This window comes from Diadema antillarum, unplaced genomic scaffold (assembly GCF_040938485.1).
Source record: "Diadema antillarum isolate AM-2024a unplaced genomic scaffold, OU_Dant_1.0 seq00001124_RagTag, whole genome shotgun sequence".
Lineage (NCBI taxonomy): Eukaryota > Metazoa > Echinodermata > Echinoidea > Diadematoida > Diadematidae > Diadema > Diadema antillarum.
In genome coordinates this window covers 603,016-630,343 of record NW_027271938.1, presented here as the reverse complement: position 1 = coordinate 630,343, position 27,328 = coordinate 603,016, and the positions used below count along the sequence as shown (strand labels likewise).

General features: G+C 40.0%; 1 protein-coding gene across 1 annotated transcript in view; it reads left to right on the top strand.

The window, feature by feature from the left end:
- The first annotated feature begins 10,991 nt into the window (after nt 1-10,991).
- The window catches only part of LOC139743947 (activating signal cointegrator 1 complex subunit 3-like), a 40,799-nt gene continuing 24,462 nt past the window's right edge, over nt 10,992-27,328 (top strand). Inside the window, exons 1-10 of the mRNA XM_071654414.1 lie at nt 10,992-11,345; nt 12,875-12,980; nt 14,454-14,579; nt 15,220-15,420; nt 16,076-16,216; nt 16,864-17,028; nt 19,071-19,325; nt 20,348-20,479; nt 23,610-23,801; nt 26,483-26,707. Coding sequence (XP_071510515.1) covers nt 11,089-11,345; nt 12,875-12,980; nt 14,454-14,579; nt 15,220-15,420; nt 16,076-16,216; nt 16,864-17,028; nt 19,071-19,325; nt 20,348-20,479; nt 23,610-23,801; nt 26,483-26,707 — 1,800 coding nt within the window. The 5' untranslated portion in view covers nt 10,992-11,088. The remainder of the gene's footprint in view (nt 11,346-12,874; nt 12,981-14,453; nt 14,580-15,219; nt 15,421-16,075; nt 16,217-16,863; nt 17,029-19,070; nt 19,326-20,347; nt 20,480-23,609; nt 23,802-26,482; nt 26,708-27,328) is intronic.

Here is a 27,328-nt window from a genome sequence, read left to right as displayed (position 1 = left end):
AGTCATTTTAAAATTGCCTTCAATAAAATTGTACACTATTCAGCTATTGCTCATATCAATGTCAGTGTTACCTGATGTATAGTTTGTGAACTATTCAGAATCAAAAGTGGGAAATAATTTTTTAACACCTAGTATGTATGTATGTTTGTGTGTATGGGGGGGGGGGAGTCTAGCTGAATGCATAATGTTTGTGGGTGGGTTGGTAAGTGTATAATGTGGTCTGTGTGTGTGTGTGTGTGTGTGTGTGTGTGTGTGTGTGTGTAGGCTACCCTATGTGTTGTCAAAGGGAGGGGCTGTTTGTCAATGATTATTGCCCACGGGACATTAATTATAGAATGACCAAATGAACTGTTTAGCTGTCAGCTGGAAGATGAACATGATGAAAGCCTTCTGAGATGGTCATTGGTATTTTGGTCATAGTAAATATCTGATTTCTCCTTGACATTTGCTACCGGTAAAGTTGTTTCTTTATCCCTTAATGATCACATCATATCACTTGATAGTAGTGCGGATGTATACCTTTACCCCATGCTCGGGCACGTAATATTTGAGGTGGAGGAAACCCAAATAACGGAAAATTAGGGAATGCAATATTTTTTTTTTCTTCAGTAGAACACATCCGTGAAAGCTTGAGGAAAGTCGGATAATCGGTGAAAAAAATGAAGGATTTTTGAAGTTTTCGTATACTGCCATCGCTTTGACGAGACGTCTACAACACTTGGTGACACCATGCGTTAAAAAAAAACCAATATAAACAAAATATTAAAAAAAAATAAACAAGCATTGTATTTTCACTTTTCTATATAAGACCGTGATGAAAGCGCATTTGACCTGCGAAGTTGTCTCTTTCAGATAAAATGATTTTACCCTTATGTCACCAAGTCGAGGGTATGTGTAGGCCTACTTTTCATTTTTTTCTGTTGAATTCTCTTTATGTTTTCTTTTTATCGTTTCCCGTTTATGACGTCACGCACGGTAAAAGTCTATTACCAATTAGTACATATCCAGCGATGGCTCTACTGAAATGTTAGAAATTCATAACTTTTCAACGGATTGTTCGATTTCCCTCGCTGATGTGCGATGTTCTAATATTGCTACATTCACTTTTATTTTAACATGCTTAAGCTGCATGAGATTGTATACTAGTATTTATAGGTTTCATTTCCCTTTAAAAACGTATGTGCCTATGAACAAAGATATCTATAATATGAACATTGTGTCATTTTTTGTTCTGCACCCAATAATGACCAAGGTATACCAATATGCTCCCTTTCCTTACAAAAATAAATGACACGTTATTGAAGTATAGTCAGCAGATCAAGCTCTGAAAAGATGGTATTCGTGGTATTCATGTCTATTGTTCAGGGTCATTGTAAGCTATTACCTTGTAAGCACACACTCACGTACACATCATTGGTGCTTGTGTAAAGTTAAATTTTGTACACAGGGTTCAAATTGGGGCAAAATCTGGAACTTAACTTTAAAATTAATCATGGATTTAACAAAACTGATTCTTGTTCTCATATTCAAATCGCCTCCAACTTAATTGTACACTATTCAGCTATTACTCATATCAATGACAGTGTCATGTGATGTATAGTTTTCGAATTATTAAGGATCAAAAGTGGGAAATGTGTTTTTTTTTGTAACACCTAGTACAATTATTCAACTTATGAATATATTCCTTGATATCATTTCCTTCATCATTATTATACACCAAACAATATCTTACCTACATATCCCAATTTATAATTACACTTCCAATATATAATTTTCATTAACCTCATAACTTTAACCTTATCCAACATCACCAAATAACAAAACTTATCTTACATCTTTTAATAAAACACCATATCATAATAAAATTTCATAATGATAATTCAACCCAATAAAAATAGTTAGATTATTCAATATACCAAATAACACTATAAATCCAGCATTCATCATCTTTCTCCAACTCCACCCCCCCCCGAAAAAACAACTACTACTAATATTGATATATACCAATGCAAATTCAAATTACAAAAACAAAAGACATAATGTGAATTATAATATAAATACGACAAAACTAATCATAAAAACTTATCTTTTTACTCTGGCATTATATGGAATGGAATCCAGGACAAAAATTAAAAGAACTTCTAAAACGAGCACGCTTTTTGCGAGGAGGGCACAGTCTGATACCTGATCTGTCGGAGATGGTGGAGTGTAGCGGAGTGGGGAAAACCACCGCCGGGAAAAACCCGGGGACAATCACTGCCCGGGGGAAAACCACAGTAAGGAAAATTACGCGTGGGTTTATTCAAGGAGTTTTCAGACTGATAACTCCTTGGTTTAGTTAACCTGCGTCACATACATATAGTTACCGCATGGAGGTAATCACTCCATGTTCCATCACATGCATTGTTTACTATCTAGTTTCCAGCTCAACAAATTTGATTTGATTGAATTGTATTGGGTAGTGTGATATCATTACATCCACCCACAGCACACCTTCTCTTGCTTCAGTAATTCTCCATAAACTCAGTTCTGATGAGAAATCCTACGTCGAAGGGTTTCTCAGAATTTGCGGATTAAAAAACAACAAAGGAATTGAAAGGTCAAATCTGCCCTGAAAACAGTCCGCCAGTGTGATGCCTTTGCGTACGATCGATAATTACTTAACAAGGTTTTATGGACGATAGTCAATATATTGTAATAATTAGTCTCTTAATCAGCATCCTATATGCATATGCCAAAAAGATATCTTTTAATGACGGTATACTAGCTCTCGTACGTGCTTTTCTCGTGCCTTATACATTATGTCCCCCAAAGAATTACAATCAGATTTTCGCATTGATAACACCCGATACGATTACAGTGTACAAATGCTCGTACTTGAAATAATAAAACATTGTAGATCTATTTTTGCAGAAAACCCCATTCAATTTGGTAGAAAAAATTGGATTATTATAAAGCATGTCATGAGTCCGATTCTTCCAAGTTTAGCACTTGAATGCTCTTGGAACTGCTCATTAATGTGTAAACACAATATTAGACAAAACTTGGAGGGAAGGGAATCCTGACATGCTCTACAAAATTCCTCATTTTTCTTTGACCATTGGATCAACTCTAGTGGAGTTTTCTGTAAGATGTAGGCAATGAGATAAAGTTTCATACTCTGAAATTGTATTTGTATTGATTCATTATTTCCAAAGTCATTGCGGATGGTCCCGTTGAAATACTAGTCTTTTTTGGGGACATACGGTATAGCATGTGTATGAGGTTATATTGAGGAGGGCGGCAAGGGATTTCCGGGCCCATACAGGCCCGTCTACTGCTCGTAGATTGGCAACTATTTCTGTTTTGGTTTTTATGGCTTTCAAGCTCATTTTATATGCACCTCAACCAAAATACAGAAGAAAAAAAAAGAATATCGCGAGCAAAATAAAACGCGTACAGGTATATAAAGGGCCTACTTTGTAGTACACGTGTCAGTCACAAGTCACTGCTCAGCTGTGTATACTGCGAGCGGCTGGCAATGAGGCTATGTGGGATTCCCCAGTAGCGATTGGCAGTCAGCGCACTTGTTCTGATAGTTTGACTTTCAGACCTATTGCAATTTCCAGAGAAATTAATGACATTAAAGAATGGTAAAAGAGACATGGTCATAGTTTCAGTAGTATTCAATTATACTCATTTAATCATAGAAATCAATACAATCATAAATCACGAGTGGATGTTGCTGTCATTATGAAGCATAGGCCCAAAGAGTTGTATCAGTGTCTTGAAGTACATCTACGTACTTGCGCAGTCCCGACCTTTGAAACGACAGGTCAATACAAGTAGTCCGCCGCAGTGTCAGATAAGTCAGATAACCGGGAAGTCAGGAGCAATTGTTTTCTTGCTGAACACTGATGATACATTGACTGATGTTACACTTCCATTTTCTCATCTGTAAGTTGAAGCATTGACGTAATATGCCTCAGAGAGAACGGGGAAAGGATCACCGCCAGTTTGTATCTGAAACATGACTTGTGTATTCTACCCAGTTTCCAATTAGGTAAGCTGTGTTTATTCAGCACTGGATTCTCGTCTTCAGATTTAATCGTTTTTATTATGTGTTTTATACTCACTGTTCTTCCATGCCCCGGGAGGGGCCGTTATAAGAAATAAGATTCATTGTCATTGTCATTGTCATTGTCATTGTCAGCATTCTTATACAATTCTCTGTTCGTTGCAACGACATTCATTGTCCCTCTGTCTTCAGGCAAGTAACTGGGAGGGAGGAGGAACATCCACTGAAATCTGAAAACTTGGATGCTAGACTTTCAAATAATTTGATTGGTAAATATGAGAAAATCAATTGCAGAATTCAGATGTCTTTTTTTTTAAATTTACATTTCCTCGTTGTCCTATTGTGAGAATAATTGTATGTAATTGTATGTCATCACTCAATTCACTGCCGTAAGTTTTGTCATTGCCAATGAGCGTGATCCACCTCCATAGACCTTGTTATTTGCGAGTGGTGTTTATTATATAGATGCATGATGACTGGCGGGGGAGGGAACATACCGAATGTTCCACCCGAAGGGTTTGAAATGCTATTGAGGGAGGTTATAAGTCCCGAGACGAAGTCGAGGGACTTATAGCCTCCCGGAATAGCATTTCAAACCCTGAGGGTGGAACGTTTGGTACATGTTCCCGACAACAAAAGTCATTATCTGTTATATTATATGGGTTGGTCAAATTCGTCAAATACGTCAACGACAACCACCAGCACAACGCACTCAATCGCCCCCTCGCGCATCCCAGAGCCAAATTCACTGTGCGCGCGCGGTCCTAGGCCTTATGTCGTTTTATGTGAAAATGTTTTCCCATGGGAGAACATTACAAGAATGTTCGCCCATGGGCGAACATAACGAATGTACTTCCATCATTGTGACTGTTTTCAGCCAATCACTAACCGGTATTTGACTAACCCATTAATATAGCATAATGTTGAAGCGATGCTAAGCCGAGGATATGAATATAGGTATAGGATTAGGGTTAGAGTTTACTCAGTGTATTACCCTCGGACGCCGAGATCAACGTTACACTAACTCTAACCCTAACCTAACCCTAAACTGAGTAAACGCTAACCGTAATCTTAAAGCATAATATAATTCCCGGGTGAGCATCGCTCCGACGTAATTATGCTACGTCTTTGCGAGCTTTAGATCTGCGACGCGAAGCTATCAGACAACGGGGGAAAAAATGGTGTTCTGCACAATGAGCGAGACAGATGCTTCCATTTTATAGATTATCGTTCACCCGGGAAGCTGCGTCATCTTAGCGTTCGCGTCGCAGATCTAAAGCGCGATGTAAAAGATATTAAAGTAGGCTTTTGCGCTTAACAACATGTGACAGATAACCATATACGATTTGGGTCTACCTATTCACATTTTCCATTAATATTTTTTTCTTTCATTTTTTGATTAAAGATTTCCAAAATATTCATTTTTTTTTTCATTTCATATATTTTCATTTTCAACAAAGAGTGTTAGTGTACAAAGCATAGCATGAAAAAATATATACATACTCTACAGACATCGAAATATAATATAAACGCAATAAATTGATATCTACATGAAATCTACTGAATAGTGTCGAAAACTAAAACGATAAAAATCCCTTTACAAGATTGCCTTTTTGCACCCAAAGTGTACACCAGAACGTTGAGTTTGAATTCCAGAAGTTAGAGAAATTAAACGCGGCCTCCATGTGATCGCTGTGCCATGCTCGGCATTGCGAGCGACTGGTCATGACCTAGGCCATAATGTGGGATTCCCCTGTCGCTACTGGAAGTCAGTGCACTTGTGTTATTGTAACGTATATTCAATATACTTCCTCGTAAGCTGTCGCCCATGTGGGTATACCTGGTTAAACTAATACATTTTTTAATGCTACATTATACTCGTCCATTATTTTCACAGTGAGATCGATCAATATGAATATGTTTGAATCTCCAGAACAATGTATTGGACTTGCCTGCCAAGTACAATAATTTTGATGAAAGGTCCATTGATCCCCAATGTTTGGGCCCATATATGTTTCACAAAAGTCTGCTCGTACTTGCAGCCCGCTTGCAACTCATTATTTTTTTCAAGCTCCATCGATGCTATGATGTAGAAACTACTGTTTTTTCCTTGAATCAAAGTTTCTGCAATATTCTGCAGCGTTCTTATGATATAGTTGAAATAGCAGTTACTGTAATGACTTCGTACAGAAGTTGATCACAGTGACAATACTATGCTGCAATTTACTGAAATACTGGTTCTTATTCATTTCAAGCTCAAGGCTACAATCGTGTACTTCCAATCCGTAATTTTTCCTTAAACCAAAGTTTCCAGTATATAAGTATTTTTACTTTGTTAGAATAATATCAAATATGACGGTAGTCATATGGTAGAGAAGTTAATCACTGTGACAATGCTATTCTGTAAACTAAAATACTGGTTTGCTTATAGCAAGCTCAAGGTCACAAATCTATGGCTTGTCTTTCCAGGTTTACTTGTTTAATTATTGACCGGCTAATGTTTGTGGTCGCAGCCATTTTGGCCACTATGTTAGATTTCAATTGCATATGTAATGATATAAATTTAATAATCTTGTTTATATTTTTCTAAGATGCTAATGTTTGTGGTCTAATGTTTGTGGTCTTTTCTAGGATGCTAATGTCTGTGGACGCAGCCATTTTGGCCACTGTGTTAGATTTTAATTGCATGTGTAATGATATAAATTTAATAATCTTGTTTATATTTTTCTAAGATTTACAATGTCTGTTTTATGCTAAGTGTTGTCTGGGACAAATTATTTGTATAGGGCCCCATTTTTCTCTCTCTTCTTTCTTTCTATAAAACAACAACAACAACAATGATATAAACTACGACGGGCGCAGAAATCATTACCACCAATAATCTTATGCTTATCCGTCTTGTTTTGATTTGGGTATCTTTTCTTCATCATGTGAGATACTTGACGGGACAGATGAGACACCTTTACAATTTAATCTAAATTTGTGAGGCAAACACTTTGGATAGTATACAAATATCGACTGCTGCAGAGGGAGATGGTAAAACTATTTGCACCGAGGTGATTTCTCAACAGTGCTATGTCCCGAGACGAAGTCGAGGGACATAGCACTGTTGAGAAATCACCGAGGTCAAATAGTTTTACCATGGCCCGAAAGAAAGCAGTCGATATTTGTTTTATATCCCTCTCGAGCATTTTACTAGAGTGATGACGGTTCCCTTTTGGAAAAATGTGCAGGTTTCCTGAACGATTTGTTGGCCGTAGCAGTGCAGCAGCAGTGCGTGCAGCGCGTAGCGAACGACACCGCTGCGCTGTACTGTATAGGCCACCGAGTATTACAACGTTGATTCCTACACACGAGCTACACTACAGCGTGCAAAACTCCGAAAGATCGAGGAGGTCCAGGACTACGTTAGAAGTAGGCCTAAAGCGGCTTCGTTACCCAGATCATCTCCAAAATCGGTTTTAGTTTATTCCTAATTCGTACCTGATATGGTGTCCTCCTGCGATCATTCCTCCGTTACTTGAAGCGGTCACTTTGTCAATTGAGCTGAATGCATTGATCACATTAACGTTACACACACACACACGCCATCGCACCACAGATTTCTGTAATGCTGTCGCGCACCGCGCTGCTCCTAGCGCTAGCTAGCTACAAGCCACAGGACTGTCGCTCAAAAGTATCGCTACTACGCGCACTGCGTACATTCTTAAGTGAGAAATGTAGATATCGATCACACGATCACGATGGGTGCAGATCGTGGATTCCGAAAAGTACTATATCCCGCTGGCTAGTAACCAATTGCACCGCATCCAGCTGCTCGTAGCTAGCTAGTAAAACTACACCATGTTCGTGCTCTGTGTAATCCTATGGCAAGAGACTTTACATGAGGGATATAATATCAAATAAACGGAAGGGATGTGGAGAGGCTTTATCTTATTTGTAGTAATACACAATAACGGGGATTTAGGATGTACCCTGACCTGACTGTGCTGTTTTTTGATAAAGTACTACAGTACATTGTTTACCATTTGCAGATGAAACAAAATCCGGCTTTACTGCTTCAATGAGTTAGGGGTAGAAACAACCAAATGCAAAGATGTTAATCAGTATAATCAATGTTAAGTGTTGTTAAATATACAAATCTGAGCAAGAGATATTATAAAGTTGTTTCTAGAATAAACCGTCTACAGTCATGTTTATTGAGAAAAAATGATAATAAACCGTCTACAGTGATAATAATTATCTCCTTGTATTTTAGCCTTTGATTACTGCAAAAATGTTTACATGGTATAGGATGTTTTATGATACAACTGACCTAAGCATCAAAGGTGATGAATCGAACCTTCTTTTTTTAAACACTGCTCCCAATGGTAAACAGTACCTTTAAGAGAGGGAGAGCGATAAAAGGATATCATAGGCAGTGAAAGGTTAGATCAAGAGTTTCGATTTTTTTTTTTTCCCTCGCATCTCTCTTTAATCGTTTGTAAAGGCCGTGTCACACCTTTCCGGGCAAGTTACGCGGGCTTGTCACGAGGAGGGATTTTCCAGCACGCAGAAGAATTTTCCCGGGCGGACAAGAATGTTTGCGAGTTTCGCACTTGTTTCTTACCTGCTAGACGCTTCCTACTTACCTTCTACTTGCGTGTATTCCGTGTGACTTGCGTGAGAGCTGTGAAACAGATTCGTCTCCTGTTACGAGCGACTTTCAGGTAGGGTACTGAGAAGTACCTGCGTTGGAGTTGCCTGCGAGGTGCTGCCGGCAAGGGTCTCCTAACTGGTGTTCTGCATGTACCTCTGCGAAGCCCACGTATAGCTTGCCCGGAAAGGTGTGACAGGGCCTGAACATGGTTGCGGGTGAAAAGATTTGCTTGCGCACCTCCGGGGGACTACGGATGAGATACGTGCTAGGTACTGTCATGTGAGGGTCATCTGCGGGGACCTCCGGGTAGTAAAAAATTGTTCCTCGCAAGTCGCACGCTAGGCTTGCCCGGTAAGGGGTGACACCGCCTTAAAGTGAAGGGTTGGCACATTGGGATTTTGCTTTTGTATTTTTGCGACCTCGCTCGCTTTCTCTCCCTCTTTCACTCTCTCCCTCTCTACCATGCTCTAACAAGCTATCTCATCTACGAAGAGTAGAGTTAAAGGAGACTTTTACATCTGAACAACTGTATGTACTCAGAGTTGAACAGAGTTTCAGAATGTATATAGTGATTGCATTGGGATGAGGAATAAGAATGTTTTCAAAATCTATAACAAATCCCAGTGAGCAAGGATGATGACATGGTAGCTTTGCCATAGAATGCGTGATCGAGTGGGGGCTCGAGGAAGCAGAACAAAAGAGAGCATGCCTAAAGTCTACACAGGTGGACTGTATTGTAAGTGCTGTACTGTAAGTGTAATGGAATAACATCGCTATACACTTCTGAAAGACCACAATAAATCCTGCAAATCCATACATGGCGTTGTCGATTTATGTTCTACATGATGTTAGATTATGGAAATCGTCTTAACTTTGATCGTGCGTTTAGTGACTACGATTCAAAGCACAAATAAGAGTGTAGTTCTCAGACCTCTGCCGCATCAGGCTGCAATCGAGAGCATGATGTGTGCATGTCAAAGAGCATGCATGATAGCACCATTTTACCAAGCACGCCGTACTGCATTTACACGTGTCCTCTTTTATTAAATAGAAAATACACTCAAATGCACACATGGATCGAATGAATGCTGCAATTTTTAGTTCAGCGCATGTGAAAGTTTGAGGAAAATCAGACAATCCCTTCAAAAGTTATGAATTTTAATAGAATCGGTGCGCCATCGCTGGATGAGAAGACACATGTTATGGAAAAGATACAATAGAAAAATTGAGAGAATTCCACAAAATTTCATTTTTATGGAAAAATACACATTCCCTGGACTTGTTACCAACATAAATTAAGGATAAACATGTTATCTAAATACTTAACTGAAGATTTTTATTGCCGCAAACTGTAAATGTGGAAATTTTTACGCAATTCGCGTCAAAAGCAGCGCGAAAATAAAAACACGCTATTTCATTTGCACGTCATAAAGTTCCACTGAATGTTTAATTGATATATAATAATGTATCCCTAATACCAGCCTTATACCTCCGTGGTCTGAGCTTGAGAGTGGAAACGAATTCCGCAAAATGTCTTTATTTTTATGAAAAATGCACATTCCCTTGATCTTTTATTACCAGTCGTGATCATATCGAGAGAAACATTACTTCCAGCTTTCTGAAATAGGTACGATCGACACTTTGCGGAATTCTCTTCATACATGTACTTGGGTATCGTTCTGCCGTGACATCGTGAACTGTTGTTTTGATTGTGACTATCTGTCTCTTTTGCAGACAGGACCTATCAACGCCTCTGAACATGGGGGGTCAAAGCACGAAGCCTGAGGTGACGACACAAACCAGTCGTGATGCAAGAAGCAACGCACGCGAAACCGTGTCGATTGCTGAGCTCGTTAACGCAAGAAGAACTGTACATGACTTGAGTCGAACTTCCAGGGTTCCGAGTGGGAGCCAAACGAAATCTGCAACTCCAGTCAGTCCTTTGCGACACGCTCCAGCCAAGCCAAACTGTACCTCGTCCTTGCATCCACTCAAGTCTGAGACGGCACAAACCAATGCTAAAACACGAAGCAGCGCATCCGAAACCGTTTTTTCGTATGGCAGTGCGTTTGGGAGCCAAGCGAAATCTGCAACAACTTCAAGTAGTCCTTTTCAGCCCTCTGCAATCGGTTCAGACATAGGCCTAGTACACAATTCTCAGACGGCACAAACCAATGCTAACAAACGAAGCGCACACAAAACCGATACATTATCTTCGTATGGGAGCCAAACGATATCTGCAGCATATTTAGGTGGTCATGCTGAGCACTATTTGTTCGAGAGAATTTCTGCCAACTTGTTCTATTCTGCACTGGATGCGGAAACCGAGACCCGACAGTATGGCGCGTCCCGCTACCCCACTGGACAGGACGACAGTGAGGACGACGGGCACATGTCCTTCAGCGACGTTGAGGATGTTATTGTTAGTGACGACGACTGCGCAAGTTTCTCCAGTGACGTCGATGAAGATGTCCTTTCCGACACCAAATCAACTTACAGACGTGCTGGCGATGGCCAGGAAAGTGCTGCTGCTGATGGCTATGGTGATGATGATGATGTCGTTGAGGAAAGCCCCAATGTCGAAGAGCGCATGGGTGGCGATGACGAAGAAGAAGTGGAATTCGATCTGCGGTATTTTTCTGACAAAAGGTAACGATATGCTACGTCACTGAACGTCCTGCTTGTATGTCACCCATAGAATTGTCTTTGCGGTGGTTCGCTCGGTTTTAAATTCTTACCATACAGGCGAGGATCGTATAGCATTTCTAAGGTGCTGTTTTTCTCGTGTTCTAAATCGTTGTAAATCAGGCGCAATTATGTGAGATGCCACTCACCTCACTGCTTTAATTGCAGAACCACTGAGTATGAAAAAAACAATCGATGCAAAATCAACTTGTACCCGAGCAATATAACCTAGAATGAAATTATGGAGGCAATGTGGCATAGTGGATAAGACTCCTGACTCCCAATCGGAGAACCCCGAGTTCGAATCCGGCCAGTAGTCCAATGTTTGCGTCCCTTTCAATGCTGTTACCCACAACGTCCCTCTCAACCCACGTGTATAAATGGGTACCTGACAACGCTTGGGTAACCGTTGACAGGGCCCTCTGGTAGAACAGTATCTAGACTGAAGAGGCTATTTTACCCTGGATACAGAAGACCATGTCATCATTATTTCATAAATCCATTCATAAATGTCTGCAGAAGAATCCCGCAATTGTTAATTCAATCTGTTCGCATGAATCGACTAACTTGTGAAAAGCACGAAGAGAACACAAGTCCAGTCTGGGTCTAGGGCAATTACCCCCTTGGGCAATTACCCTGGACCGTTCCCCTGGTCCTAATCCTAATCCTAATCCTGGACCTAATCCTATGCCTAACCCAAACTCCTAAACCTAACCCTATCCCTAATCTTAATCTTAACTCTTACCTTACCACTAACCAGTATTTAGGGGGGGGGGGTGGTAATTGCCCTCTGGGGGTAATTGCCCGGATACGGTCCAGGGTAACAGATTTGATTACGTGTTGGCATCTTACTAACTGCATGAATCCAAAGCATATCGATATACATTTCAGGGATAAGTTTTCTTTTTGTCGTTTCATTTTTCTTTATAGTGAATACTCATCTTGATTTCTTGATGACACGATCCAAACTATTTCGTTTCGAAGGATTTTGTTCTTGATATGATTGATACGTTAGTCATAATTAAGATTCCTTGTGAATTGATAAAACGCAAAAGTGTGTGACATAAGCATCATGCTATATCAGGTATATACTACGCAAACTTTACGGTCAAAATTTGCTAACGCAAACTGGATTATAAAGGAGAATGTATCTCAAATATATACATGTGGATTTAATGAAAGTAGAAATTTGGGAGAGCACGTGAATGAAGTCCAAGGAAAACTGGACAATCCGTCCAAAAGGTATTGTCCGACTTTCCTCAAACTTGGATAATGATGAGCTAATCTGTACTGTTGTCCTTCATCGTGTACAGCATAATCATAATGGCTTATGGAAGGATTAAAAAGATAATGTTTTAGCCTGACTTGCTCTTCGGGATTTCGGGCTTACCATGTTCTGCCGTCCGTCTTTGTCTGCCATGACTGTGTAGGCTTCAATGTAATTTCATTGCATCCCTTCTGTTTTTTTTTGTGTGTGTTTTTTTCTGTTTTAGGAGCGGAGATGCGTTCAAAAGTAGAAGAGACAGGAAAACTCACAGCCATATATATGATAGCATGGTGGATGGAACATTCTCGGAGCTCTTCGTGGGAAGTGAAATAGTAAGTAACAGAAATGTCATGGCATTTCCACATTTTCATTAAAGGTGAAATCCAGTCCAAATATAAATAAGTTAGTCTGATTACAAAAAAAAAAAAAATAGATTACTTACGAGTTCAACGGTAAAAAAAAATTGGCTAAAATCGGATGGAAATTAGGGCAGTTATGACATATTTTGAAGTTTTGCTAAAATCTGCAAAACAGTTTTTGTACAGTGGATATGAATATGCAAATGAGTGAGCTAACCATGTCATAACCTCACAATTTTCTATTAATTGCGTATAAAAAATGACGAATATTCAATCTTTCTGTCATTGAAATCTGAAACATGATGTTATTATTCCTAGTTGAATACCTTCAGAATAGTGATCAGTTAGATATACCAGTATTTAATCCTCTGGCATAATTACATTTAAATGAAAAACTGGCAATTTCAAAGTTTTATGTACAAACTTTATGGCAAGTTGTTAGGGGGTGACATGCTCACTTTGCCATTTGCATATATTCATATTGACCGTTCAAGAATCGTTTCCTGAAAAATTAGCGAAACTTCAAAATGTCATATTAACTTCCTTATTTTTCACGTGATTTCGATCAAAATTTTGACATTGAACTCGTAAGATCTTTCTCTTTCTTATCAGACTAACTTATATTTGGACTGGATTTTCCCTTTAAGAATATTGGATGCGATGATCTAGATTTGGGTCTATTACATAACTATTGCTACTCCTCTTGCTGCTATTGATGACTAAAGCGTCCATTTCTGGTGTACATTAATACAATATAGATCCATGTATAAATCTAACAACTAAAATACTTCTAATACCTCTCCTGTAACTGCTATACTCTTGCCGGTAGAATGTCAATCACACTTTCGGATCGTGCGCTACGTTTATTGCATGGATGAAAGAAGTTTGACTTTATAGAAGTTATCGTTACTGGTATCAACATTGACATGGACCAAAACTATCAAATGACTCACGACGACCCCTCCTTGTATTTCTCCGTGCATTGTTTCCTTTTCGAAGCGATGAGGGACTGATCGCGACATGTCCAGACCTTCTTTAACAAGTTCTAGATAAGCTGATGTTCGAAAACACGTACTGCTCCTTTTATTGCATCGATGTTAACATTTCCCTTGCCTGTCACTGAATGGCACCATGGCCATGGTAAGATGAATGATAACGATAACGACATTGGTGATCATCAAAATCCAGTGATTAATTAAGGTAACTTTATCACGAGGGGACGAATTGATCTTGTACTCTACTTATTCATTTAAACCTTGGATCGCCACGCCGAGTTGTTGTTGTTGTTGTTTTTTTTTACCCAATATGTAATCTTGGCTAATGCTGTTTTTAATAACAATGCAGAGATAAATTGAGAATATTTTTTTTCTCTTTTTTTTCTCTCTCTCTCTTTTAAAGAGAGACCGCCGTTTTATTAAAGGTTGTTTTAACTTTTGCATTGTGTAGATTAAACTGCCATCAGACTGCAGGCACCGAAACGAGCCTACCTACGAGGAGGTCGTTATTCCACCACCGAACTATACTACCACTGCGGCAGAACAGGAGTTGATGCCCATTGCGGAGTTGGATGAGGTAAAATACTATAGGATAACGAGGTGGTAAACTGAGCTTAATTATCAAACAATTGACTAAGTTATTATTTCGATTACAAAGCATTCTAAAACTAATTCTGTCCCTTGAATTTGTCGCCCAGTGAAGGTTTCTGTCTTTCAGAAATAAAGTGAAATGCTTACTTATAGTACTCGGCGGTACTTACTATTCTTTCACGAATCAGCACACAAAACAGCCACAAAATCTTTCGATTAGACAACCTCCTTTTGCTCAGACCTGAATTACGTGACACCGGCCTCTTTGAACTCTATTTGTATTCTTTCGGAATCTCTATTTGAAATATGCTTTTCATACTTTTTTGTTTTCCCTTTGCGATAAGTACAATATCACACCAAACTTTACGCTATACGTGAAAGCTAAGATATTTATGGAAGTTTGGTGTTTTAGGTGTTTTCACGAAACAGATATATCAATAAGAGTTGTGTTGAAATTTACCTTCATCTGTACATTGATTTCCACAAAGCTTCTTTTTCTATTCCCTATACATTCATTTATTATCGCCTGTGACAATGCCTAGGCATATGGGTCAAGGGGTAGACGCACGATTAATATTGCAATCTCTTCCGATTATATTCTTTCAACTTACCATCCTAACCTAAAGGTCAGTCGGAAAGCCTTCCGTGGTATGCAGACACTGAATCTCATTCAGACGATTGTGTTCGACGCGGCCTACAACACCGACGAGAATCTGCTGATCTGCGCCCCGACCGGAGCGGGGAAGACGAACATCGCCATGCTGGCGGTCCTGCACGAAGTCAGGAAGCACATCCAACAGGGTGTCGTCAAAATTGATGAATTCAAAGTGAGCTGGCTTTCATGAGCCATAGCTAATCATAAAGCATCGTCACAGATTTGTTTATGCTTGTTGGTCAATATTGATTGTCTTCATTTTTTTCCATCTACTTTCTAGCTAACGTTTAACCCCTATCACATGGGCCTACACCCTAAAAAATGAACCGAACGAAACAATTAAGAGGAGCAAGAACACATGGACAAAGAGCTGACATGAAAGATTATTTTTTCGCCTTGAAAAGCTGATAATAACCCAAACTATCAATATAGTAGAATATATACATCACCAAAACAAAACAATGTAATTTTTTTTTTTTTTTTGGGGGGGGGGGGACTTGATACGTTGATGAGGTATGACGTAACAGGGTGATTTGCCCAACTCTGCAGATTTGGCCTTAAACATTACAGTTTGTTACATTCTCCACCATAGAAACTAGTTTTTAAAGTTCAGAGGGAGTCACGTCTTGGAAACTTTCTCGATACATTCGTTATGACGTAACAGGGTGATTTGTCGTTCGTTACTTTCTCCACCATACGTTCGTTACATTCTCCGCTGTTGAAACTAGTCAGTTCAGATGGAGTCACGTCTTGAAGACTTTCTCGATAAAACCCAGTGACGACATAATGACTGGGTTTCATGAACCTATTTTGCCCTTACCACTCAGATCGTGTACGTGGCACCGATGAAAGCACTGGCAGCAGAGATGGTTGAGACATTTGGTTCCCGCCTCAAGCCGCTGGGCATCACCGTGAAAGAATTGACTGGGGACTCGAAGCTCACCAAGAAAGAGATCATGCAGTCACAGGTGGGTCTTGCTGAGTGGTGAAAAGTTTTGCTTGTTTGTTTGTTTGTTAAATCAAAGATCCTACACTACAGTAGTGTAGGATCTTTGGTTTAATTTCCATCTGAGAAGATGGCTGGATAATCTATAATATTACTCAGCTGCAATAGCTGGTCTTCCATCGTTATCCATCATGGGGTCCAGTTGGATGTAGAGGCGGGACCCACTTCACCGGGTTAAACACTACTCTTTGCGATGAATAAATTATATATATAGTTGTATTAAGCGAGATCTTTTACGTGCGTGAGTTGTGACTCTCTCATACACGGGACCTCCATTTTATGTCCTACCCGAGGGACAGAGTGTTTTCCCTCTTACTAGAGTAGACGGTAAGTGATTACACGCAATATTGCTCAGTGGGACGCGGGAATTGAACCCGGGTCCTTTGGATCGCGAGGTAGACGAGCTACCGACTGAGCTAACTCACAGCCCTAACAGTCTTGTAGCAGTCACAGGCTGGTCTTAAACCTTATATAGAACCTTAATAGCGTTCGTTACATTACCGCGACCATTCAACATTTACGGATTATCCACACCACACGCATAACACCCGAAACCAACTGGTTTGTTGCATTGCGTACGATTTCATAGTCAACTTACAATCTTTACAGATGCTCGTCGTCACTCCCGAGAAATGGGACGTCATCACTCGGAAGAGCACGGGCGACGCCACTCTCATCCAGCTGGTCAAACTCCTCATCATCGATGAGGTTCATCTCCTGCACGAAGACAGGGGAGCCGTCATCGAATGCCTGGTCGCACGAACGCTGAGACAGGTAGGCTAAGTAGATACTAATGATGACGATTTGGGATATAGACATCTGTCTTCCGTTTGATATGATAAACGCCTAGACTATGACTGGTGTTAGCATTGGGGTAATAATCTGAGTGACGTTCGTTTGAAAAATGACAACGGATAGGGATTAGGCCTAATACATTCAGGTAGCTTGCGTTGCAATCCACAGACGTCATTTTCCCGATACCTACGTTGAGCGCTATAACGTCCCAAAGGCCATGTCACACCTTTCCGGGCAATCCTTGCGTGCGACTTGGGAAGAACAATTTTTACTAACCGAAGGTCCCCGCAGATGACCCGCACATGACAGTACCTAGCACGTATCTCACCCGTAGTCGCCCGGAGGTGCGCACGCAAATCTTTTTATCCTCATCCATGTTTAGGCCCTGTCACACTTTTCTGGGCAAGCTATGTTGGCTTTTTAGCGTGTAGGGATTTTCCAGCGTACCGGACAATTTCTGAGGGCGGATTTGGGCGAGTCAGTGCTTGTGTCTTACTTCCCGGACGCGTTCTACTTAAATTCTACTTCCGGGTATACTGTGTGACCTGTGTACCAGTCGCGTGGGGGCTGACAACTCAGTGAAGGAATTCCTCTGAAGGAATGGCAGAGGTCCCACAGAATGTCATTAGGGAGCTTTAGATTTTAGACGCGCGGACGTTCAAAGGGGAAAAAAAAACATGGTCTGAGCGTGCGCAGTAGCGCACGTTAAGTTACTGCGCACGCTCAGACCATGTTTTTTTCCCTTTGAACTTCCGCGCGTCTAAAATCTAAAGCTCCCTATAATCTTTGCTGCGTACGGGGACTGCGAAGTACCTGCGTGGGAGTTGCCTGCGAGGTGCTGCCGCTAAGGGCGTCCTACTGGCGTTCTGCGTGGACCTCTCCGGGCATCCCCGCGACTCACCCGGAAAAACTTTTGATCATGCTCAAAATTTGGCTGCGGTTAAATCGGACTTGCGTGTGCACCTCCGGGCAACTACAGACGAGATACGCGCTAGGTACTGTCAGGTGAGGAACAACTGCGGAGAGCTCCGGGTAGCAAATTTGTTTCTCCGTAAGTCAAGTCGCAAAATTTCCCCAGATATACGGTATGACAATGCCTTGAGCATGCTCAAAACTTGTTCCGAGTGAGTCGCGGGGGTTCGCTCGCAGAGGTACAGGCAGAACACCAGTAGGTGACTCTTACCAGCAGCACCTCGCAGGCAACTCCAACCCAGGTACTTCTCAGCACACGTAAGTCTCTCGTAACAGAAAACGGATCGGTTTCAAAGCTCTCACGCAGGTCACACGGAATGCACGCAAGTAGAAGGTAAAAAGCACACGTCTAGTAGGTAAGAAACAAGTGCGAAACTCGCAAACATTCTTGTCCGCCCGCGGAAAATTCTGCGTGCTGGAAAATTCCTCCTCGCAACAAGCCCACGAAGCTTGCCCGGAAAGGTGTGACACGGCCTTCAGAGTGGAGTGCATCACGGAAGTTGTCGCCTCAGCTCTTGAATGGTCATTGATGCGAGGTGGATCCCCCCCCCCCCCATCTTTCAACCTGCGTAGATTCACCCTCAAATGATTAGAAATGGCCTACTAACTGTTGTTTTCAGATCACATTAAGATTTCACATCTTTACAGAGTACTGGTAGCATCTAAGCACTCCAAAAAAACCCGAGATGTATCAGCGCGTCAAGTCTATAAGTTTATATAATATGATATTATGTTTATTTATTTATAATGACTATCAGCGTCACTTCCATCGTTAAACAGAATACGATATCTACAGAAATGCGTGCACGTCATAATTTCATGCTCTTGGTGGCTATTGATTAATTGATTAATTTGTAGTAAATCCCTTAAAAGAAGGATAGGATTTCACCTAATGCAAATTAAACAATACATGCTTAAAAGTTGTGTAGTCCAACTTACCGCGCTCGCATTAGCAGTAGTGCTGTCTCCAGCCATGTATAATGTATGCACAAACATAGTTATCTATTACATTAATGTATTCATATATTTCATCATTTATTTCTATCGAGGTCGAGGCCTACGAAACCAATGTCCGCATCGTTGGACTGTCGGCTACCCTGCCAAACTATAAGGACGTCGCGAAGTTCCTCCACGTGAACCTTGACAAGGGGCTCTTTTTCTTTGATGCCCGATTTCGTCCCGTCCCGCTCCAGCAGTCCTTCATCGGCGTTAAGAACTTGCATTTCAAAAAGATTAAAGAGAAAGATCTGATGAATGACGTTTGCTACGAGAAGATGAAGGAGGTGTTAGAGAATGGTCATCAGGTTGGTCAACCATGTTTTAGTCTGTTTTGAGTGTATGTGTGTGTGTGGGGGGGGGGGGGTTAAAGCATTCGTCATTGACATTAGTAAATCATTGTACCCTACTCCTCGCGTGTTGGATGGCAGGCTAGGTTTGAAATCCTTCTGAAACCTTCGTTTCCACCAATCAAAATCTTGCGTTCGATGATATTCAAATTCAAATGAAATTTTATTTCCAATAGCATATTTAAGATCAAGGAGAAAAAGGTATAATGTAGGTAACAACGATGAACATAATTATAATTCATTCAAACTAATTGTGTTACTGGAAAAGAGAGGTCCACGTGAAAGACAAACTTGTAGAAATGTGGGCCACTCAAAAAGTCAATATGCTTGTGTTTGGTGAAATTTCTCATTAACCCCTCATGGTGATTATGCAAACTTTCAAATGTCATGTTAAGTAAGGCTGTATATCAAAAGTATCAAAATAAGGGAAATAGATTGAGTGATATTAGTGACGAAGGTGAGGTAAGGTTGAATATGAATAATTCATTTTTAGTCGGATTTACAGTGAATTAAACAAAAATGGATGTGCCTGTTTTCCCTATAAAGTTAATGACATATTAGGCGCGGTCAGAGAGGCAGAAGATCGCAAAGTTTAAGATTGCGATCTTTAAGATCTCGAAGTTTTGCTAGTGGGACCGCAAACTTCCCGCGAAACTTCCCGCGAAACTTCTCGATCTGTTTGCGGGCGGTGTCTTCCAAGCGCGAGGCCATTGTCATGTACAGGTGTGCTTTGTTACGTCACAATCACTAACCATCGGACGGCGCACTCTTTCTTGCGCGCGTACCAATGGCCCAAACTTCGCGATCTTAAACTTCTAGATCTTTTGCCAGTCTGACCGCACATTTTGAGAAAGTTTGCTCAAAATTTTCTTCATGGTTTGCCTGAGATCGAAGTCGAAACATTCAACATGAATGTTTAAAGATGTCACAGGTTTTTATCCTCGCTTAACAGTTTGTTTGTTTGTTTTGGTTTTCGACAGGTGTTGGTGTTCGTGTTCTCAAGAAATGGCACCCGTGAAACCGCGGATGAGCTGTTAAGAAGGCTTGCAAGGGAATCTACACCGCTCTTTTGCACAGAAAAGCACGAATTATTCGAGGATGCTGAAAAAGAGGTAGGCTTATGCATTACATAATAAAAAATTGTTATATTTCAGCGTAGGTTACCCCGTCAGTGTACGCAACATTTGCACACTGTTTTCAGAAGGGTATAAAGGGAGCCTGAAACATTAGTTTTTTTGTTGCTCCAGACATGATTCGAACTCGAACCCGAACTAGGATTACGAATCTAGCACCAGCATCAAACATAAATTTCAAAGGAGAGTAGATATCCACTTATAACATAATTATATATATATATATATATATATATATATATATATGTGTGTGTGTGTGTGTGTTTGTGTGTGTGTAAGCGTTTGTGTGATTTGATTAATGTACAATAAACATCTTGATGTATTAAAGACTAATAGCGCCAACAAGTAGTTGCCATTACACGCTTGATTTTAATTCAAGTTCAAGTTCAAGTTTATTTTTCATATTTCCACTTTCTCAGTAATGGGATTACAAAATGATTGACTGTAAAACAAGAGTAAAAAATATATACAACCATATCTTGTGTTTGGAAAAGAAAGAAAAAAACATATAAAAACACAAATGTAAATGGTCGTTATCTGAGGATATCACAAGTCAATGTCAGAAATATGGTGGGGCCTACATAAAAGCAATGATGCTTGTAGAAACTGTAGGCGTGAAATTATACGGAGAACGGACATGTTTATCTTGACCAACTTGAATTGTACCAGTGCAAAATCAATATCAAGAACGAACTATTGAACCACATGAGACTGTACACATTTCGCCGTGTTTACAAAAGAGTGATATAACGGTATAACTTGGAGCTGCGGACAAAGACAAAGTACTGGGAGTATTTTAAAAAAAAAGTTTCTAAAAGTCGGGTAGTGTGTCTCCACCAAGTAATAACCGTTTTAATTTGCGTTTAAAAGGTGAATAGGGATAAGGAAGAAGTAATATCTTGAGGGAGGTCATTCCAGTATCTGGGTCCAGTAAACATCATTGTTTTCTTTGCTAAAATAGTGCGAGTACGGGGAAGGTGATTTGTGATTTCATTGACAAGTTCACATCAAATTGAGTCAATATTCTTAAGATTTCACATTGGGGTGGACATTTCGGGTATGTCCACCCCGGGTATATCCGCCCCTAGCACGAATCAGTGCGCCTAGGCGCTGTGGCATGCTGTCCACCAGGTTGTCGATGACGTCGACAGGTATGGCTTCCCACTCTTCCCTCAACGCAGCTGCCAACTCCTGCAGATTTTGAGGAATGACCTCTCTGCCGTTGATGGCTCGGCCTAGGGCATCCCATTCATGTTCTATGGGATTCATATCTGGCGAACAATCTGGCCATGGCAACTGCTCAACCCCCTCTACCTCTAGGAATTCTCTAACTACAGCTGTCCTGTACGGCCTAGCGTTATCATTCTGCAGTCGGAAATTGAATCCACACACATGTCTTTCATATGGAAGACAGTGGAACTCCAATATCTCCCTGCAGACAGCGGCGTTCACCACATAAGTAAACGCCACTAGTGGTGCCAGCCGGTACCACTAGTGGCGTTTTTCCTCCGTAATGGATTCCGGCCCAGACCATCGCTGGGCCTCTTCCATCTTGGGTTGTCTCGTAGACACAGTAATCCCGAAGGCTTTCCCCAGCTAACCGACGAACTCGCTGTCTCTCATCTCTACGGTCAAGGATGAACTGGCTCTCGTCCATGAAGATAACGTACGTGTTGTCAATGTCCCAGTGGAAGCGTCCTGTGCTGCCTGACCCAAAGGAGACGAGCTACCCCTTGGTGAACCGCCAGGCGTGGACATCAAACCAATCATCGTGCTCGGGAGCCATGTTGTATCAATCTGAGATTGACTGTTGATCTTGAGACGTTGAGTCCATAATGTCTCCTCCACAAGTGTTGAAGACGACTCGAGGGTAACTTTCGGTTTTTACGGCTAAGATTCAACAGTTGGCGATCATCTCTACTTGTTATCAGTCTGGGACGTCCTGGTGATTTCCGTGGCAGTACATTTCCTCTCTCACAATGACGCTTAAGAATTTGGAGACTGTACCCTGTGAAATCCAAAGGATTTCTCCTATATGAGACTGCTTGTAGCCCTCATGCCTAAGCGCTATCACTCTCTCGCGCATTGCCGTCAGCATTGGACCAGGCCTAGTCTAGGGGGATTCTGAACCGATTTTTAATGCACACAGTACAGGGAACTTGGAAAAAATAAGCCTTCTCTACGCGGTGCAAAATCAGCAAAAAAAAAAAGCAATATTTCAACTGCACATGGCTTTATAGACTGCACAAGGTAACTTCGTCACGTAGTAACACATTCCTCATGTTCAAATATCACCTGAATAATGGGGGTGACATTACGTAATCAATAACATGCCAGATCGTCTACAGACAGCCTTTTCAATGCGAACAAAACGGTTGACTTTTATTCAAAACAAAATTATTCCACCTTTTTGACCAACAGTGTATATATATATATATATATACAACTTATGTATATCTCATTCGTGTAAAACAAAAAGTTAAATTACAGATATCCGAAAACGAAGATCTTTCTTACTATAGGATTGAAGACCGTACAATTACAACGAATTTTCGATATCAACTTTTTTAATTCTTTTCTGACCTGTTTATATTACTCGAGCGATATTTTTATTTTCATGAAAGGATATGAAAATTATAGGTATCATACGAGTCCTATATTAAGATGGAATGAAACTTTTCTATCCTGTGACTTTGATTAACCATACTCTTTCCTTGAAGTCAGCATGTATATGAAGCGGTTTGTCACTCTAAAGTGTCTAATATTGGTGCTGGTATGTGTATGTCGCTGCATGCTGTCAGTATGTTTTAAAAAAAGGTCACAAGCCTATGGGTTTAGTTTTGATATACAGCTGTACAGTCAAACCTGTCTATAGCGGCCATCGAAGGGAGACAATAAAAGTGGCCGTTATAGACAGGTGGCCGCTATAGAAAGGTTCTTTAAGATGCTTTTCATCTCAGAGGGAATTGATGTAGTTGCAGTACACGACAGGTGATCGCTATTAAGAAAGGTCACTGATGAATAGCGAACACGTCATATACAGCATGCAATGAGCGCAACTGAGCGCAGGTGATGACGGATCGTGTGTTTATTATTCAATGTCACCTAGCTGGAGCGGCTCCATGACAAGATTCTGGCGGACTTGGTGCCCCAGGGGTTCGCCGTCCATCACGCCGGTATCTCGAGGCCGGGTCGGAACTTCGTAGAGAAGTACTTCGCTGCTGGACTGATCCGAGTTCTGTGCTGCACTACCACCTTGGCCTGGGGTGTGAACCTCCCTGCCCATGCCGTCATTATCAAGGTACACGGAACTCGAAAGCTCGGCATGAAGAATAATTCGTGGATGGTAACGCGTTATTGTATGTAAGCCTGACTAATGAATGGCATACGGGGGAAAGTAGCCTGTACATGATCCATTTGAATGTCTATATTTAAAAAAAAGATGATCCTGGCGAAGTAAAAAGTTATCGCCCCATTTCGTTGCCTCCCGTTTTAGCTAAAATTCTTGAAAAATTAGTTTATGATCGTTTATATAAATTTCTTATTGATAACAATCTTCTTAACAGTCTTCTTGATCCGAATCAATTTGGTTTTAGGAAGGGCTACTCAACTGAGTACGCTTTAATATGATCACGTGATGAGATAATACTTTGTCTAACAAAGAACATATAATTGGATTATTTTTTATTTAAGCACAGCTTTTGATACAATTGATCATCAAATTTTGATTTACAATTTATCAAAATTAGGTATAAGAGTTATAGTTCTTTCATGGCTTAAAAGTTATCTTTTTAATCGTAACCAATTTGTTTTGTTTCAGTCTAAAACTTCTTCTTATTCCGATATTAACTGTGGCGTGCCCCAAGTTTCAATCCTCGGACCTATCTTTTTTAAATATATATATATATGTATATATATATATATATATATATATACCTGTATAAATAAATAAATATATATATATATATATATATATATATATATATATATATATATAAATGGTATTATTAATTCATCACATCTTCTTCATATGATATTATTTGCAGACGACACAAATATATTTTATTCAAACAAATGTATAAATACTCGTATTAATACTCTGAATACCGAATTGTCCAAGATATCTCTGTGTTTCAAGTGCAATGTCATGGAACGTTGATAAAACCTGTTTTATGCACTTTAAGAGTCCTCAATCCCGTACCAATCACAAAATAGATATTTTATGGACAGTGTACTTGTTAGTGAAAAGAAATCCACCAAGTTCTTAGGTGTTATTCTGGATTCAACTTTGACTTGGAATGAACATATTCATAAAATAATATAACTCTGTACTTTGATTTCGAAAGCAGTTGGTATACTTTGTAGGTTGAAACCAATATTGACAAAGAACGTTCTTCTAATCTTGTACAATGCTTTTGTTCTGCCATATATCAATTATTGTAATATCGTATGGGGCAATTGTAACAAATCCAAAATTGATTTGATATTTCATTTGCAGAAAAAAAGGCGTCCGAATCTGTACACATTCACCTTATTTAGCCTATACCGATCCTCTATTTAAACGACTGAAAATATGAAAAGTAAATGATTTTCATATTTATCAATCCGCCATTTTGTATTCAAATACATCAAGAATTTACTACCGTTCTTCCATGATACTTTCATCTGAAATAGGAGAGTACACTCCTATCCCACTCGTCATTGCAATGACATACATCTAAATAACCCGAAGCTACTTGTCGCTCATAGATCTATCCGAGACCATGGACCGGATAAATTGAATTCTCTTCCCGAACAAATTAAAGCATGCACATCTCGTTTTTCTTTTAAAGCAAACATGAAGAAGTACATTTTATCAAGTTACTGAAATTAGATGATATCTGACCTTTGTAACAAAACAAAAAAAAACCAACAAAACTAAATAGATTAATTTTCAATGCTTTGATACTACCCCCCCCCCCCAGTCTCCTTACATCAAAACTATTCAATAAACATATCAAGTTTTCCTATCTTAAAAAGGCACCTAGTATCGCGCGCCTGCTGGGCTCTTCCACTTGCACCAGCGCTCACCTCACTCACCTCATTCTCTGTATATAGTGTCTATACAATTTTTGTTGTTGCAATGTAATGCCAGAATGTCACTGTCTTTCTTTTTCTTGCTTTTTCTTTTCTTTTCGATAAATATACAAGATGTATGTTTTGCCCATTTTTTTTCTTCTCTTTCAAGGATGTCGTATTTTCAAGCTATATGCTTATTTGACGACAGTCTTCTGCATTTACACTCCTAATACATGTGCCATAATTCATTCTGATCATTTGATTCACTTTATCCCGAGTGGTTCCCAATTGACGTATTTTCCTATTATTTTCTTTAATCTGTACACGTGTTATTTCTCAGTTTTATATTCGGATGTACTCACTGTATGTTCTATTGTCTTGTAAACAAAGATAAATGACTGTATTTCATTTGTAATATATATTCGATGCAGAAAATTCCTGATAAATTCATTTGAATTTGGAAATTTGAAAAAAAAAATTGAAGGGTTTGAGATGTAATTTATAGACTCCTCAAAACTGCATTCAGAACCCGAGTTTAGAACTTTCCGTATATCCGTATATTCCGACAATAAATGTCATTTCAAAGCACTTTCAAAGAAACACATACATTCGATTTTCATTTTCCATGATAGAGTAGTCAATTTGGCAATAAACATTGTGCATGTATTACCAGCATTATTTTTTAATATTCCATAACATTCAAAATTATTACAAAAAAATAAGACAGTGAGCTTGTGAGTAACTATCTACCGAATCTACTGACCCACAGGACTTTGTGCGTCTTCCCCTTATTCCCATCACAGTTGCCTTTTTATGATATGATATCTTTCCCAAATGAAATAGTCAAACATTTACTTAGACTAAATTTCATAGATTATTTAAAGTCACTGGATATTTTCCCTGTGATCATGTTTTTACTTTCAGGGCACGAAGTTTTACAACCCGGACACATCCCGCTTTGAAGACGTCGGTATTTTGGACGTGCTTCAGATCTTCGGCAGAGCTGGTCGGCCTCAGTTTGATACTTTCGGAGAAGGGTACATCATCACATCTCACTCTAAGCTGCCGCATTACCTCAAGCTCCTCATGACCCAAAATCCGATCGAGAGCCAGTTTAAGGAGAAACTGGCAGATAATCTCAATGCCGAGGTAAGACCCCGAGGTGAATTGATCACCAATTGTATACAATACCTTCAAAATCAAATACGGATAGTTTAAAGAACAATGAAGACTCAAGGCCAACCCCTGTAATGTATCTATTCAGCTGCAATCAAACCTGTCTGTAGCGGCCGGCCACCCAAGGGGGACGGAAAAAAGTAGCCGTTATAAACAGGTGGCTGTTATAGACAGATGGCCGTTACAGACAGGTTCTTAAACATGCTTTTTATCTCGGAGGAAATTGTTTTTAGTGGCCATATACGGTAGGCGGCAGCCACCCGCATTAACAGGTGGTCGCTAAGACAGATTTGACTGTATCGCGAAGCGACACTATTTCCATGGACAACTTATATAGTGCTATAGTACAATGAACATTAACAGTTACCACTAATTCACAATGGGCGCACAAAATCAAGACTATGGCGGCTATGACAGAAATATCTGTAAGGCTTTGGTGTTTTTAGTTGCCGTTTTTTTCTTGATTTCACTTCCCTCTGTATCACTTGCTTACTAGTAATCAATCCTTCCCCCCCCCCCAAAAAAAAAGAGAATTGACCTTCCTTAATATATTGCATAGATGCAATGTCAAAATCACATTTTTTATACAGAGCA